The sequence below is a fragment of the Bidens hawaiensis genome, unplaced genomic scaffold (genome assembly GCF_021521415.1).
Source record: "Bidens hawaiensis isolate Kalapana, Puna unplaced genomic scaffold, B.hawaiensis_p1.1 tig00008542_1, whole genome shotgun sequence".
Lineage (NCBI taxonomy): Eukaryota > Viridiplantae > Streptophyta > Magnoliopsida > Asterales > Asteraceae > Bidens > Bidens hawaiensis.
The window spans coordinates 674,291-688,212 of record NW_027491613.1 but is presented as its reverse complement, the minus strand read 5'-3'; the positions used below and the strand labels follow the sequence as shown (position 1 = coordinate 688,212).

The 13,922-nt window shown below is 35.5% G+C and overlaps 1 protein-coding gene across 2 annotated transcripts; it reads right to left on the bottom strand.

Moving 5' to 3' along the window:
* Nucleotides 1-566: 566 nt before the first annotated feature.
* LOC143529451 (G-type lectin S-receptor-like serine/threonine-protein kinase At4g27290) lies at nt 567-13,196 on the bottom strand. 2 transcript variants are annotated; one of them, XM_077025238.1, is made up of 7 exons: nt 11,845-13,196; nt 11,620-11,757; nt 11,330-11,487; nt 1,746-1,956; nt 1,428-1,665; nt 1,205-1,355; nt 567-997 (listed from the first exon to the last, which is right to left on the bottom strand). In XM_077025238.1, the coding sequence occupies exons 1-7, from the start codon at nt 13,139-13,141 to the stop codon at nt 680-682; spliced, it is 2,511 nt and encodes an 836-aa protein (XP_076881353.1). In that variant the 5' UTR covers nt 13,142-13,196; the 3' UTR covers nt 567-679. The 2 variants fall into 2 exon arrangements, with proteins under 2 accessions (XP_076881353.1, XP_076881354.1); XM_077025239.1 differs by having other exon boundaries at nt 11,330-11,478.
* Between the last annotated feature and the right edge of the window lie 726 nt (nt 13,197-13,922).

The window sequence follows — 13,922 nt, the reverse complement described above, 5'->3', positions numbered from 1 at the left end:
TCTCATTTAGTTAACATGTTTAATAACCAGTTTTCTTAAAAACAAAAGCTTTGAAAGATTAGCAAGTGACTTTTACTTGGTAACTAAAAGTTATGATCAATCTTTCATTGATTATGTGAGTATATTCAACAAAAAAGCTTTGAAGATCCCTAACCTTGACATGGCACCGACAGTGCAAGCCTCTTTGCACACGGTTTTAAACAAATTCACGGTATGCACAATCATGGTAAACTTAAAAGTTTAAATAAAATTTATCCTCAAGGTTTTAAATAGGTTTAGGGGGGGGGGGGGGACAAGAGAACAACTTTTTTGCACAAAGTTACTTTATTATCAGTATTAAGGGTGTGCACAGTAATCGTAAGCTTAAAAGCTTAAATAACATTTCTCCTCTAGGTTTTAAACAGGTTTATAGATTGAACATGTAAACAACTTTTTGCACAAAATTACTTTATTATTACTTTTTGCACACATACAATTAAGTGGGCGCATAATCACGATAACCTTGTTTAAAACCTCGAGGAGATGCCGAGATGACTTTTTACATACATTTCCAAGAAAGTAGCAACATAAACATAAGTTCATATTTTTTACATAGTACTATAAGTTTGTTTGATGAATCTGAAATGGTTAATAGACTTATAGCTAGAATTTGTTTGCTTTGATACATGCAACTTTCATTTTACCTACCATTCAACATTGTAATGCTTAGTTCGTTATTAGAACTTGTTCCATATGAACATGCTCCAAACGAACATGAAGATTGGGAATCTTGTTTAGATCTTCCAATATAAAATCCTGGTTCTTTAGGTGAAGGCAATGGAATCTCACTCCCGAACATTAAAATCACAGAAGTCATAGTTGGTCTGTCTTCTGGGTGACGTTGAACACACAGCAAACCAACATGGATCGAACGCAAAACTTGACTCACATTGATTGATTCACCTACGCACTTTGTAACTAACTCCAATGATCTACCTTCATGATGGAGTCCCCATGCCTGTTAAGAACAGCGAACTCTAGTCATACCTTTCCTTGCTTAAAATGGACAGATTGTCTATATGATATTTCATTTTGAGTAATGTTATAGGGCTTATAACAATTTGTTCTCTAGTTTACTTTGTTTTTAGAAAACTAAAATAGGTATAAAATAATTTTTACCCAAATAAACAGTGAACCAATTTAAAATTAAAAAGCAAAAACTTACATGTCCAATAAGGTTGTGGCAATGTTCTTTGTGGGTGAACCCTCTGTTTTTCTCCCCACATACAATTTCCAGCACTACTACGCCAAAGCTATACACGTCTGACTTTATTGAAAATATACCATCTCCTGCATACTCGGGCGCCATATAGCCACTTTGAGTAATAAATTAAATGTTAGTAATTCACTAAACACATTGAACTGAAGTTGAGGTAAATGAATCTCACTATGTTCCAACCACTCTGTTTGTATTTGCCTCTATCTCATTTCCTCCAAAAGCTCTAGCCATGCCAAAATCTGATATTTTCGGCTCCATGTCCATGTCAAGCAAAACATTGCTGACTTTTAGATCTCTATGTATGATTCTAAGACGAGAATCCTGGTGTAGATAAAGAAGTCCACGAGCAATTCCATTGATAATGTGGTAACGTGTTGGCCAATCAAGGACGTCACTATATGTTTTATCTGTGAATAGTTTGAGTATCAGAATACGTTTTATATTGATTTGATACATTTCTTAATGTTTTCATGTCTTTTGCATTTACCGAATATAAAGGAATCGAGGCCTTTATTTGGCATGTATTCATAAATCAACATCTTTTCGGCACCCTCCATGCAACAACCCAAGATTTTGACGAGATTCCGATGTTGTAGTCTAGATATTGATATGACTTCATTCTTGAACTCATGAAGTCCTTGAGTAGATGTTTTTGCAAGCCGTTTCACTGCTATTTCCTGTCCGTCTTCAAGTACACCCTGAAACATATTTTTATAAGGTGAGTATGACAATAAATATAGCCTTCTACCAATATTTAAAAACTACAATTTTTCTGCTGTATTTCACTCCACCATATATAATTATTTAAGTTGGGTAATAATGGTACAAGTTGAACATAAATTACATAATATAGTAGTTAAATTGGAGATGAATGTATATAAAATTATAGTTTTAACAAGAATATTCCTATAATTAATGTTTCTTACATGTGCCCTTAGGACACATGTTAGAAAATCCCAATAAAATAAGAACACGGTTAGGGAGCATATGTTATTTACATGGCTCTACTAATTATGTGATTAATTTTTTGAGACATTCTCAAGGAAATGATTAAGATGTTGAAACAAAAAAAAAAAAAAAAAACTCAACGAAACGAATGTGTGAGCATACTGCTAGAACTTCTAATCGAAATGTTGGTGATGTTCATGTTCTCAAGCCATTTTGATTATTTGGTATTTACACAAGACTAAAGGGAAACAAGAACATAGATTAATATGTGTAAGCATTTGTGGGTAACAAGCTCGTGACAACTATATTTTTATGCACCAACAAACTCAGGTTTCAAGGGGCAGAACATCCTTGGTGGGTTCGGGGTAGGTGAGTTCTAATGGGTATACCCCTCGTGGGGGCCTCATAGAGTGGTATTTCATGATTATTGGTAACTATGCCTTACTGGTAATCAAGTGTGAACAACATTTGGGTTTTAAGTACCAACTAAGTTACCTTTTATGAAGTAGTCTGTTGACTGTTGAGGGTTTTCCAATATTAAACTTTATAGATTTCGACACTTTGTCTGCTAAGTGAAACATTCTGATGGTTCTCTATTTAAGGATGATCTTTGGTTTATTTCTGGTTTAGGTAGTCCATTGCAGATCGACTTGAATATTTATTTATTTAATAAGTACCATCAAAGTATTTCTATTTTAATAAAATCTACAAAAACTAAAATTCTCTATACATGGAGATGCCAATAGGTGAATTAGCTCGAGACATGACGAGCAGTTTGGCAACCATTAAGTTATCTAGTATATCATTAACGCGAGGGTTTAGGAAGAGAGCAGGAACAACATAAAAACTGAAGTGTTTTTGGATGCGCCCATTCTTCAGTAGCTCATTTACCTTCTCCTTCATCGTTTCCATTCCTTAAGAGTTGATGCAATAATGGTTATGATTATGAACATTAGCACACGGGATCAAGTTGAGTCGGAGTTAGATGTTCCTCCAAGGGGATAATCAGTTAGGATGTCTTCAGACATCACCTTATTAAACTCTTGTTATGATGGCTTTACAACCTTTGCCACATCACCCATTGATTATGAGGGAAAAAATGTCTCCTACATCAAGCTCATGATGACTAGGGATGACAATGTAACCCGAACCTGATAGGAAAACTCAAAACATTTGGAACGTGTAGTACATCACATTAGGGTATGAGACAGGTTTCAAATTACTTATAAAAGTTTCATGGATTTGGTTTGAGTACGGGATTTGTAAAATTAATCTTACCTTTTCAAAGACAACTATTTTAGATATCTTACTTATTCTTTTAATCTTGTTCACCCCAATCCATCCCAATATCAAGGAATCCTTTCTTTTTCAACTTCCAAGATTTATATCCTTATAACGAAAGATGTTTTAGAAACATTAATATTTTATTAAAAACAACTCAAGGGTTCAATTCATGTTTAGCAATATTTTATACAACTATGATCTTCTAGTATACAATCAAAAGTATTAAAACTCTTCTCACAATGTTATGGCTTTCAAATATTTTGTAACCCACACGATGGGACGAGTTATGTGGACCATTAGACGATAAATTAATTATGGTCCGGAACATAATTATCAAAGTTCTCGCGTGGAAATCATAGCGAGTACAATCGCGTGTCATAAGTTTTGGAGTAACCAATACGAATGTTAAGATGATAAGGACATGGTGGATACGCTGCTGGTACATCCTATATATTAGTGCCCTTATCGGATTGTCATTTGTAGCGTTGCACCGACTACTCGAAGTTCCACATTATGATATATTCTAAATTTTATCTACAGTTTTTACTTTCTCAAAAACTAAATTTGTTTTATTATTCTCTAATTTCGAGACAAAATTTCCAAAAGTATGGGATACTGTAACAACTAGGGTTTTCATATAATATATTAAAATACCAATACCCGACCCGCTTTCGTTTTCGGATAATTTTAATCAAAAAAACATCGCTTTTATCTAGTGATTACTATTTTATTATTATTGTTTATTATATTTAATTAATTATCATATATAGTTTTGAGATGTATGCCAAGATCCACCCTAAACATGATATTAGTTCAATTTGTCTCCACACTTAAAGCACAAGGATCAATATGTAAAATTTATAAAATATCCTATTAGTATTTGTTTACCCAAACCTTTAACCCGTATTTGGATCCCAAACCCTAACCTGTTTAATACCTTGTACCTTAATCCTCATTGTATTATTGGAATTGATCTTTTTAGGTCATTTATAGGCCTATTACGAACTTACACCGAAGATTAATTTAGGATTAAGATAAAAGAGATACGGGTTAACATTTATATACAAAACGACTTTATCAAATGGGTTTTATACCATATAGAATTGATAATAATCTAACTTAACTAGTCTGCATCTTCCCCGTGACCTCGCAAACATAAGTCATAAGGTTAATTACATTATCGAAGCCTGCAATGATAGATACTAATTCGTTTTTTCCTGCCCTATTTCAATCGGTTTAACCTTTAATTCATCGTTGTTCCAGGTAATTGATATATGTAACAAGGTCGTCTTTAATCCAATTTCAATAACCCTAAGTTTAATCAAACAAACATTAATAGATTTCTCGATTATAAATGTTAGGGTTTATAGGTTATTAGGGATGAACTGGGTTGTGTATTTAAATTAGTGATTTCATGTGTTAACTGGCTGGTGTGTATGTGTTCAAGATCATTATGCCCGCCGAGGCGCGGGTCAGCCAACCCGTTTCTTTTTGTTAATTTAATTTTTAATTGTTTAAATGGTTTATAAATCATAATAATTGATATAAAATATTTAAAAACATTATTTTATTAAAATCTGACACATTATTAATGATCTTTGTCGTTGAAAGTTTTTAAAAACTTCTTTTCTTTAGTATATATGTATATTATACATACATACATACATACATATATATATATATATATATATATATATATATGGTGAGGTTAGAATAAGAAGTGAGTTATTTGTAAGAAGTGTGAGAATTAATATCGGGCGTTGGATTTGATCATCTGACGGTGGATATTGTTAGTGTGTTTTTTGTTCGGTGTGTTTTTTTTATTAGTTCGGTGTGTTTTATTTTTTTAAGGGTAAAAACCACTTCTTACACTTCTTAGGATAGTTTTACTTCTTATTTTAACCTTGCTCTCTCTCTCTCTCTCTCTCTCTCTATATATATATATATATATATATATATATATATATATATATATATATATATAAGAAGTAAGGTTAAAATAAGAAGTAAACTATCCTAAAAGTGTAAGAAGTGGTTTTTACCCTTAAAAAAATAAAACACACCGAAACTAACAAAATAAAACACACCGAACAAAAAACACACTAACAATATCCACCATCAGATGATCAAATCCAACTCCCGATATTACTTCCCACACTTCTTACAAATAACTCACTTCTTATTCTAACCTCACCATATATATATGTGTGTGTGTGTGTGTGTGTGTGTGTGTATTATTTTTAAACAAAAGTATGATAAACGTATTCAAATGGTTAAATATATTTTCATCGCTAATTTTCGTTAAAAGATTTAAAATAAACTATTTATTTATATTATAACTTATTACATATTACTATTTAGTTTAAATGATAATTTGTTTATTTGCAATATATTCATTTAAAGAATATTATCACATATATTATAATTAGTTAAATATTTATTTCCTTATATTATATTTATGTAATACTTTCCAAATTATATCTACTTAGTTAAGCATTATTATCATTAAAATTATTTATTTATATTCGTATTATCATAATTATATCTCATATTTATTTATTTAAACTAATTATTTATAAATTCGATTATATGTTTATTGCATTGAGTTTAAAGGTGATTTTATAAAAGTAATGCTTCTTATGATTAAATGATAATGATTTTACAATAATAATAACGTTAGAAATTACTCGTTTAATCAATAACATTTTAATCACAAACATATCTCAAATCTTCCAAACCCTAATTCATTATATATGTTATATCATTTATAATTAATTTATATTATATATATAACTAGGAATCCTTGACGGTAAATCCTGAAGGGTTTAGCATTCTTGCATCATCACATTGATCTTTTGTTTAACCGTTAAGTTGAGTAATCACTCCCCTGTTTTACTTGTTTTCAAAATTTTTGGGGATTTATGCGTAACAACTATCAAATTACACATTTTATTATATTCTCAAATGCAAATTATTAATATTTGTGTTGTGTGTCAATTGAATGACTACTTGCAATTTGCTTATTTTATTGCATTAAGAGAGGTCCATCATTATAATAAAATTATGCCGTAGTGGCTGGCGTCCGATCGCATGACAATGGTTTCACCGACAACTCAATTGTTCTATCATGGTAACCAATGCTCGTTTTTCATGGCAACGGTTTAGCTGACTCATTATTATTTGTTTGCAATATTTACTTGCAATGGTTTGATTGTTTATACTCATGAATAACAATTTTGCGGTTTTGTTATATATATTATTGCAGTGTCAACATTGGTTTCCCCAAAGCCGGATAACCCTTAAATGGGTTACAATATCTCATTTATTTGTAAAAATTTTTCATCAGCAAACCCTAATTTAATTTCTCTCCTCTACATATCCATCTTTGCCTGTCTAGCCTCTCCATCATGTTGGGAATATCTTCAAATCGTATATCTTTGGAAAATTTGAGAGTCGTGAACATTTTCAGTTCAAAATTATTTGTTGTTTCCTAAATGTTTTGACATCTAAAAATCAGGTCGAGTGCAAGAATATTCAGAGGGTTTTTTTAACCAGAGAGAAAACATCGTGTGATCAAACGTTGGCTATTAGAGTTAGAATTCATGATAACTGCTTTCAGTTATCATATTTTTATTTTCAAAGTCAAAATACGCTCCTTAAGTTGACATATAATATAGCTCGACCCAAGCCAGGGGCTACCGTCCCTTGGACCCTGCCAGGGGCGCTACACTCGGATCCCGCCGAGGGGGCATGGCATTAAGGATTGATGAAAATAGGGAAAAATCTTGACAGACGAAATTATGGGTTTACATTAAGGAATTTGGGTATAACAGTTGGTAAAAAAGCCTATGATCCTTTTCCACATGATCCAAATCATGAGGCCATTCCATTCGTTGGTTATGTCCACGTTACTCCGTTCCTAGTGCCCTTTGTAGGTGGTCATTTTCTGCAAAAAAATTTCCCTCTCGAACGGGTGCAAATCAGAAACCATAATTCTTGGATAAACTTTGTATCATCGATGATAGGTCTCGGCTTTTATATGAATATGTTGGACATAAGTTTATACTATATTCATGTATTCACTATGAACAATGAGGGTTCAGTCCTTAGTGAGACCTTGATATTTAACTTTGACGTATAAACACAAACCGAGCTACATCTGGATAATGGGTAAGCGTGCAACAAGAGGCGCCGCTATCCCATTTTGAATCGTAAAGCCTATTCTACTAAATATCAATCCTTGGTTCCTCGGGCTCTGCGAGTCACTGTGGACCACCTTCTGCACCCGCTCCAAAAAGCGAACCGCCTCGGGAGCTAGGGAGCCAAAAAGCGTCCGGAGACTGTTGGAGACCCCTGGCCACAGAAAGCGTCTAGAATATGTTGGGCCCGCATACCATCCCTCCCACAAGATATACCTTTCAGGAATGATTTAATACATTTTCAGCACACAATCATCGTCTACTTGCAAGGCTGGTTCCGATGGCACGGCGGAGGGCATAGTCTGGGTCCACCACATGATATTTATGTATCAATGCTCTCAATGTGTCCCCAAGAAGGCGTGACCCCGAATAAAGACAAGACTTTGATCACCGCTGTGTAATGGCCATCCGCTACCTTCCGGAGGCACTGCTTGATATTGCCCCCTCCTTCTTCTTTAAGTTGGTCATCCCATATCACAGGAAGCTCAAGGAGGGGTAGCACCGACTCTTCTAAACCTGCCTCATCTTTCCAAACAGCCAATGCCCGCATAATGGAGTTACATTGAAGCAATTTCCTGTTACTGGACCTTCGTTCCTGCCTAGTAGCCGGTTTGACAACACGTAACGTGCAGCGAGGCAACAACAAAAGTTTAACCCAAGCCTCAATAGACCCAGGGCATCCACCACTTTACGGAGCCCACTGACAAAGCCTGGGCAAAATCCATGCGGCATGTGGGCGGGATACTATTGGAAAGTGTAATATATTAGGATGGAGATTGATGCAGGAGCATCCGGTCCATTAAGTCGGCCGGCCCAAACGTTTATTTTTAATTATAAATAAAGTTGTTAGGTCTTTAGTTTCATTAGTTTTTGGTTGAATTTTAATTGAAGAGAACTTTGTTCTTGGAACATATGGTTCAAATTATCGGTCTTTGATTAACGAAAGTGTCATGAGCCATTTGAATGCTTCCGTTCCCGCATCATTTGACAAAAGATCGTTTTTCTGTTGGGGAATACAACAAGTTATCAGCTAAGAAGATTGGACCCGTGGAAATTATGGAGAGGATAAACTCAAATGCTTATCGTCTAAAGCTGCCGAGTCACATTCGTTGTTCTGATGTGTTTAATGTGAAACATTTACTACCTTATTATGGGGACACTTCTGATGATGAGGGTGCTATTGATTCGAGGTCGAATTTTTTCTATCCAGGGGATGATGTGGGCCCAAGTATAGAAGATCGGGCCATTATGTTTATGGAGGCCCAAGATCGTGCTTCAAAAGGGACTTCACGAAAATGGGCTTAACTTGGGCTACGGGCCTCCGTTTCTGGCGTTCTACCGGTCAAAACGACCGTTGGAACGTGGGCCACGTTGTGGTAACCGCCATAGGCGGGTTATCCCGTTTATTTTTCCAAAATAAGGTCTCTAGATACACTTTTGGGCCACTTTTATGTTTTTCGTCTACGTTTTGTGTTTTGTTTTGGATTGCTGGGCCTTTAGTTGTTTATTTCGGCCCAAACCTATTTTGGCTTCTCTATTAATATGTTATGAATGTAATGTGACTGATCATTGATCAGAATTAATAAAAAAACTTTTGACTTTTCAAGTTCTTGACTTTTGGGTTGAATTTGGGGGTTTGGGAAGGATTTTCACGGGTATTCCAATAATCAACGTGTTTAGCCTTCGGATTCTCATTGTAAGCTGCATCAGAAATAGAGTATTTCATACATTTTTAATTATGAATTGCTATGTATTTTTGTTGTGCGCCAAGGGCCTTGGTGGGGTTTCTAGGGCAACACCCCTCTTAGGGTTTAAAGGGATGATCTCTTAGTGGAAAACCAATTCGCAATTTGGTCCATCGATGGGAATAGTCGTCAGTGGCAAATGGTAATTAGTAGCAAGTGGCAAGCAATGTCAATCCTAAGTGTTGTTTGATTTTCTGTAGTAACTATGCTTCAATTGAAATTGCGCATAAATAGTGACTCTACTGTCAATGCTAACCAAGTTACCACACATGAATTATAATGATAAAAGTGTTTTCCACTGGTATAGCCATCGACTATCAATAGTTATTACCGACAATTCTTAGCCACTAATTGAAAATGTTGTGAAGGTCCCTATCTTAATTATGCAAAGAATATTCTTATATGCCCCGAATAACCGAATCGATCTATTCATAACACGAACCAGAGTACAAAATCCAACGATTTATTTGTAAGGCCAAAACTATAAGACTATCGTACCAAATACCATCAGGTCAGTAAGTTTTTGTTATCTTTATTTAACTTTATTTTGGGTTTCGGGTGGGTTTTCATAAATCATATGGGCTTGTACTTTGGACATATAAGTATATATACTTTGTATATATACTCTGGGAATTAGGGTTTTCGTTGTGGATTCTCAATTGGAATATCAATATCAACACACTAAGGTATTGTTTGTTATGCCGGAATGACAGGGGATATGAAATGATTCATTACATGGGAATGAAAAAAATGATGTTTGGTTGCTCAATGGAATGGAATCACCCATTACACATGGAATCTCATTCCATCAAAACCATTCATTCCCACCCCCTTCTTTTTTTTTTCATTCCATTCCTCACTCACCTTACTTTCTCAACACCACCACCACCTAACAACAACCACCACCAGTACCATCTCCGCCACCACCTCCGCCACCGTCGCCACCACCTCCACCACCACCACTTTCGCCACCATCTCCGCCACCACCTTACCACCAGCTCTACCACTGCCACCACCACTATTGATGCGTGACCACCACCATCGTCGCTGCCACCCTACTATCGCCATCACTACCAATGCTACCATCGCCACACTCACCACCACAACCACCTCGCCTGACCGCCACCACCACCATTTTCGTCGCTGGAGTTGCCACACCGTCGCCATTTCAGTTTTTTTTTTTTTTTTTTTTTTTTTTTGTTGTAAAAAAAAATATATTTTGGGATATGAATATTTTTATTATTTCTATCTCATTCCTACAATTTTATTTGGATACCAAACAACATAAATTAATTATTCATTTCATTACCATAGGTTAACCAAACAAGACAAAAGAATGGTAATGATCAATTTCATTCCCTTGTTCATTCAATTCCTTCTATCATTCCATTACCTCTTCATTTCATTACTTCCAACCAAACATTGTTATTTGGTTCTCTCCATCATCCCAACCTATTATTTCATTGTTCACCATTATCTCATTTTCTACACTATGGATCTAGGCAGGGGCGAAGATTAGTTATGGGCTAGCGTCCACTGTATTGTTCAGCAGTTTAAATTAACGTGCATTCATACAAATATTTTTATATGTAATGTAGTTTTACATATTTTTGTTACAAAATTTTAACCCCCCCCCTCCACGGGGTGCGGTTTCATCCAAGCTTCGCCACTGGATCCATATTAGTGATAGATCTGGTTTAGTTTGGGACCCACAATATTCGTTCTTTTGTTATCTATTTCAGTTATCCAATTGAATTTCTTTAAGTCTCATCGTTATATTTTAGTCTCAAAGTTATTTGTGCAATTGTACACTGCTGGCCCATTGCACTTCTAAAAAAACCTAAAAAGTATATGAACACGAAACCTTATATTCATGTCATGGAATCATAAAATACCTTGTAAACGGGTCCAAAACCCCCCTCTCCAAGTTTGTTGTTCATTGAAAAGTTGTTTGTAGCTTTAAGTAACGCAGACAAACTAAATACTGGTAGATCTAGATCTTCATTACCACTTCTATTTTCAGGATCACTTCCAAAATCGTTTCCTGGTGTCCCTGTGAGGTGGAGAACGTCATTAAAATGATTTTGGTGACTTTCAACTTTCAAGCATTACTTTTTTAGTGCTTAAATTGTTCTAACATTAAAAAAACATAGGTAGAGCAATACTTGGTATTCAAACGGCATACCTTGTTGCTGTTGTTTCTTCCTGCTAAAATGATAAAATAAGCATATTGAAACTAGTATGACGAAAACCACAAACGCTATGGGGACAATAATTCGTACTATTATCCCTGCATCAGAGCTTCTGCTGTTTTCTATAGAGTCTGTGCCAAACCATAATGTTCATTTAATATTTAGTTATATATATTATGAAGAATAGTAAAGAATATAGAACTATTGTTATGGTTTACCTAGCTCAGAAAGTGGCATCCGTATATAAAGAGCGTCCCCATTGTCGGCAAACATTTTGATATCAGTTAGGTTACCAAACCATAGCAGGCAACCACTCTCAGTCCCTGAGATATTCAAATATGTGTAAGCCGTACACGTACAATTTCTTTTACACGTCTTCTCACATTCGACAAGAGTCATCGTCTGGTTATACCATGACCTCTGAGTTTCTGGTAACTTCAAATTCGAATATTTGTTGAAACCTTCATCAGGTCCACAATCCAAAGGAACAGTACGTCGACACCCACGTGTGGTATCTGCAACCCTCCACTCATCACGAGATACTGGTTCAAACCCCTTCAAACATGTACAAACTGGGGAGTTGTAAATGTTGCAGCTTGCATATGGCCCGCATACTGCGTATTGATCACAGTGATCTGATTCCGGGTCCAAATAGAGGCTCCAATCTTGTATTCTATCAATCCATAACAAGCGCTGTATATGACCACTTGGTACTAACACCACCCTCGTCAAAACTGAAGTGTTTATAAGATTATACTGGTAGTAAATTTCTCTCTGATTAAGAACAAATGTGAAGTTGTAAATCGGGTTGGGTTTCAAATTAGGATCTCCGCTAAACCTGAGTCCGTTCCATGGACCTGAGCGAAATTGTATCTCCAGCCCATCCCTTAGGAGCACCTCAGGGTAACCTCCTGTATCAACCCTTACAGAAAAATCCCCTACAGAAGGATCATCTACAGATTTCCATGAGGTATACTGTCTTTCAAATCCAGTAACCAAATTCCAGCCATGCTTCATTCCGGGAAGTAAAGTGTCGGTCATAAAGTCGAAACTTTGCCATATGGGATCTTCTTGATTGATGCCCTCACCTTCCTCTTGAATTATAAAGTTGCCTGTATCTAGAAGCTGACCAATTGGATTCCTCACTGACGTTGCTGATGAGTTCGTTGACGACCATATGATGGTGTCAGTGGTGGTGTCGCGGAGAATTAAAAACCCCTCAAGAGTGAGAGTTAGCTCGCCCGAGGTATCTTTGAGTGGTGTGTTCCGGTTGGCTACCCATACAACTGTTCGTTTGGATATTTGTTTGTACCAAATTCCGACGTAATGATTCGTGGAGTTACCCGGGCTAAAGAAACCAAGTTCGAAAGTTTCTTGTGACGAAACAATGGTTTCGTTGTATCTAACGGTTTGGTTTGTGGATACAGTGTCTCGGGCATGGGAACAAGCTATTGATACATGAAGCACAAGGAGGGTAAGCGACAATTCGGTCTTGGTGAGTCTTTTATCTTCCATTATTAACGTATTACGTATCAGTAAGCCATTGATGATAAAAACATTTTGATTCAGTTTTGAGAGCTGAAAATCAAATTCCATGTTATATGATGTAGGAATTAAATGTCCATTAATTTGTAGGATGGTGGTCCCGTGTTACATTAAGTTATATATAATTTTTATTCAATACAATTTACGCGTTTGTGATGATCAGTTGTTTTCTATATATAAATATATGAAAATGTTGTTGCACACTTGCGACTTATTCTGTTTTTCATTTATATATACATCTAGTTATGATGTTTTTTTGTATCTAAGAAATAGCAGTGAATCGGTCAAAACTTCAAAGAAATACTCAACCATTATTAAGGTGAGTCACTATGAAATAAAGTTGAATCACCCAGGAGCACGTATTTATTATATAAGCGCCTGTCGGAAATCAGGAAGTGACCGAGGCTATACAGGTTTCACTTGATGAGATGTATTTTCCCTCTCTTGCTCCCTCTATGGTGACGACATGTTGTTCCTACACATGCTGCCAAAAAAATCTCTTTTTAACTCACCCTATAGCGACGTCATCTCATCGCTTAAGTACATCTATGAGGACATTTATCGTCTAGTATATATAATATTATTACTAATTTGTTTGCTTAGGAAATAAACTTATTAGCAACAAAGAATTAAGAAAAACTCAAAATCTTATAGTTGCAGTTAAAATTTCCATTGCGGAGTAAATTTCCTTCTCTATTTTATCATCTGTAGTTCTGACGGTTGGCGATTTAATGTTAACACCGCGACCCAG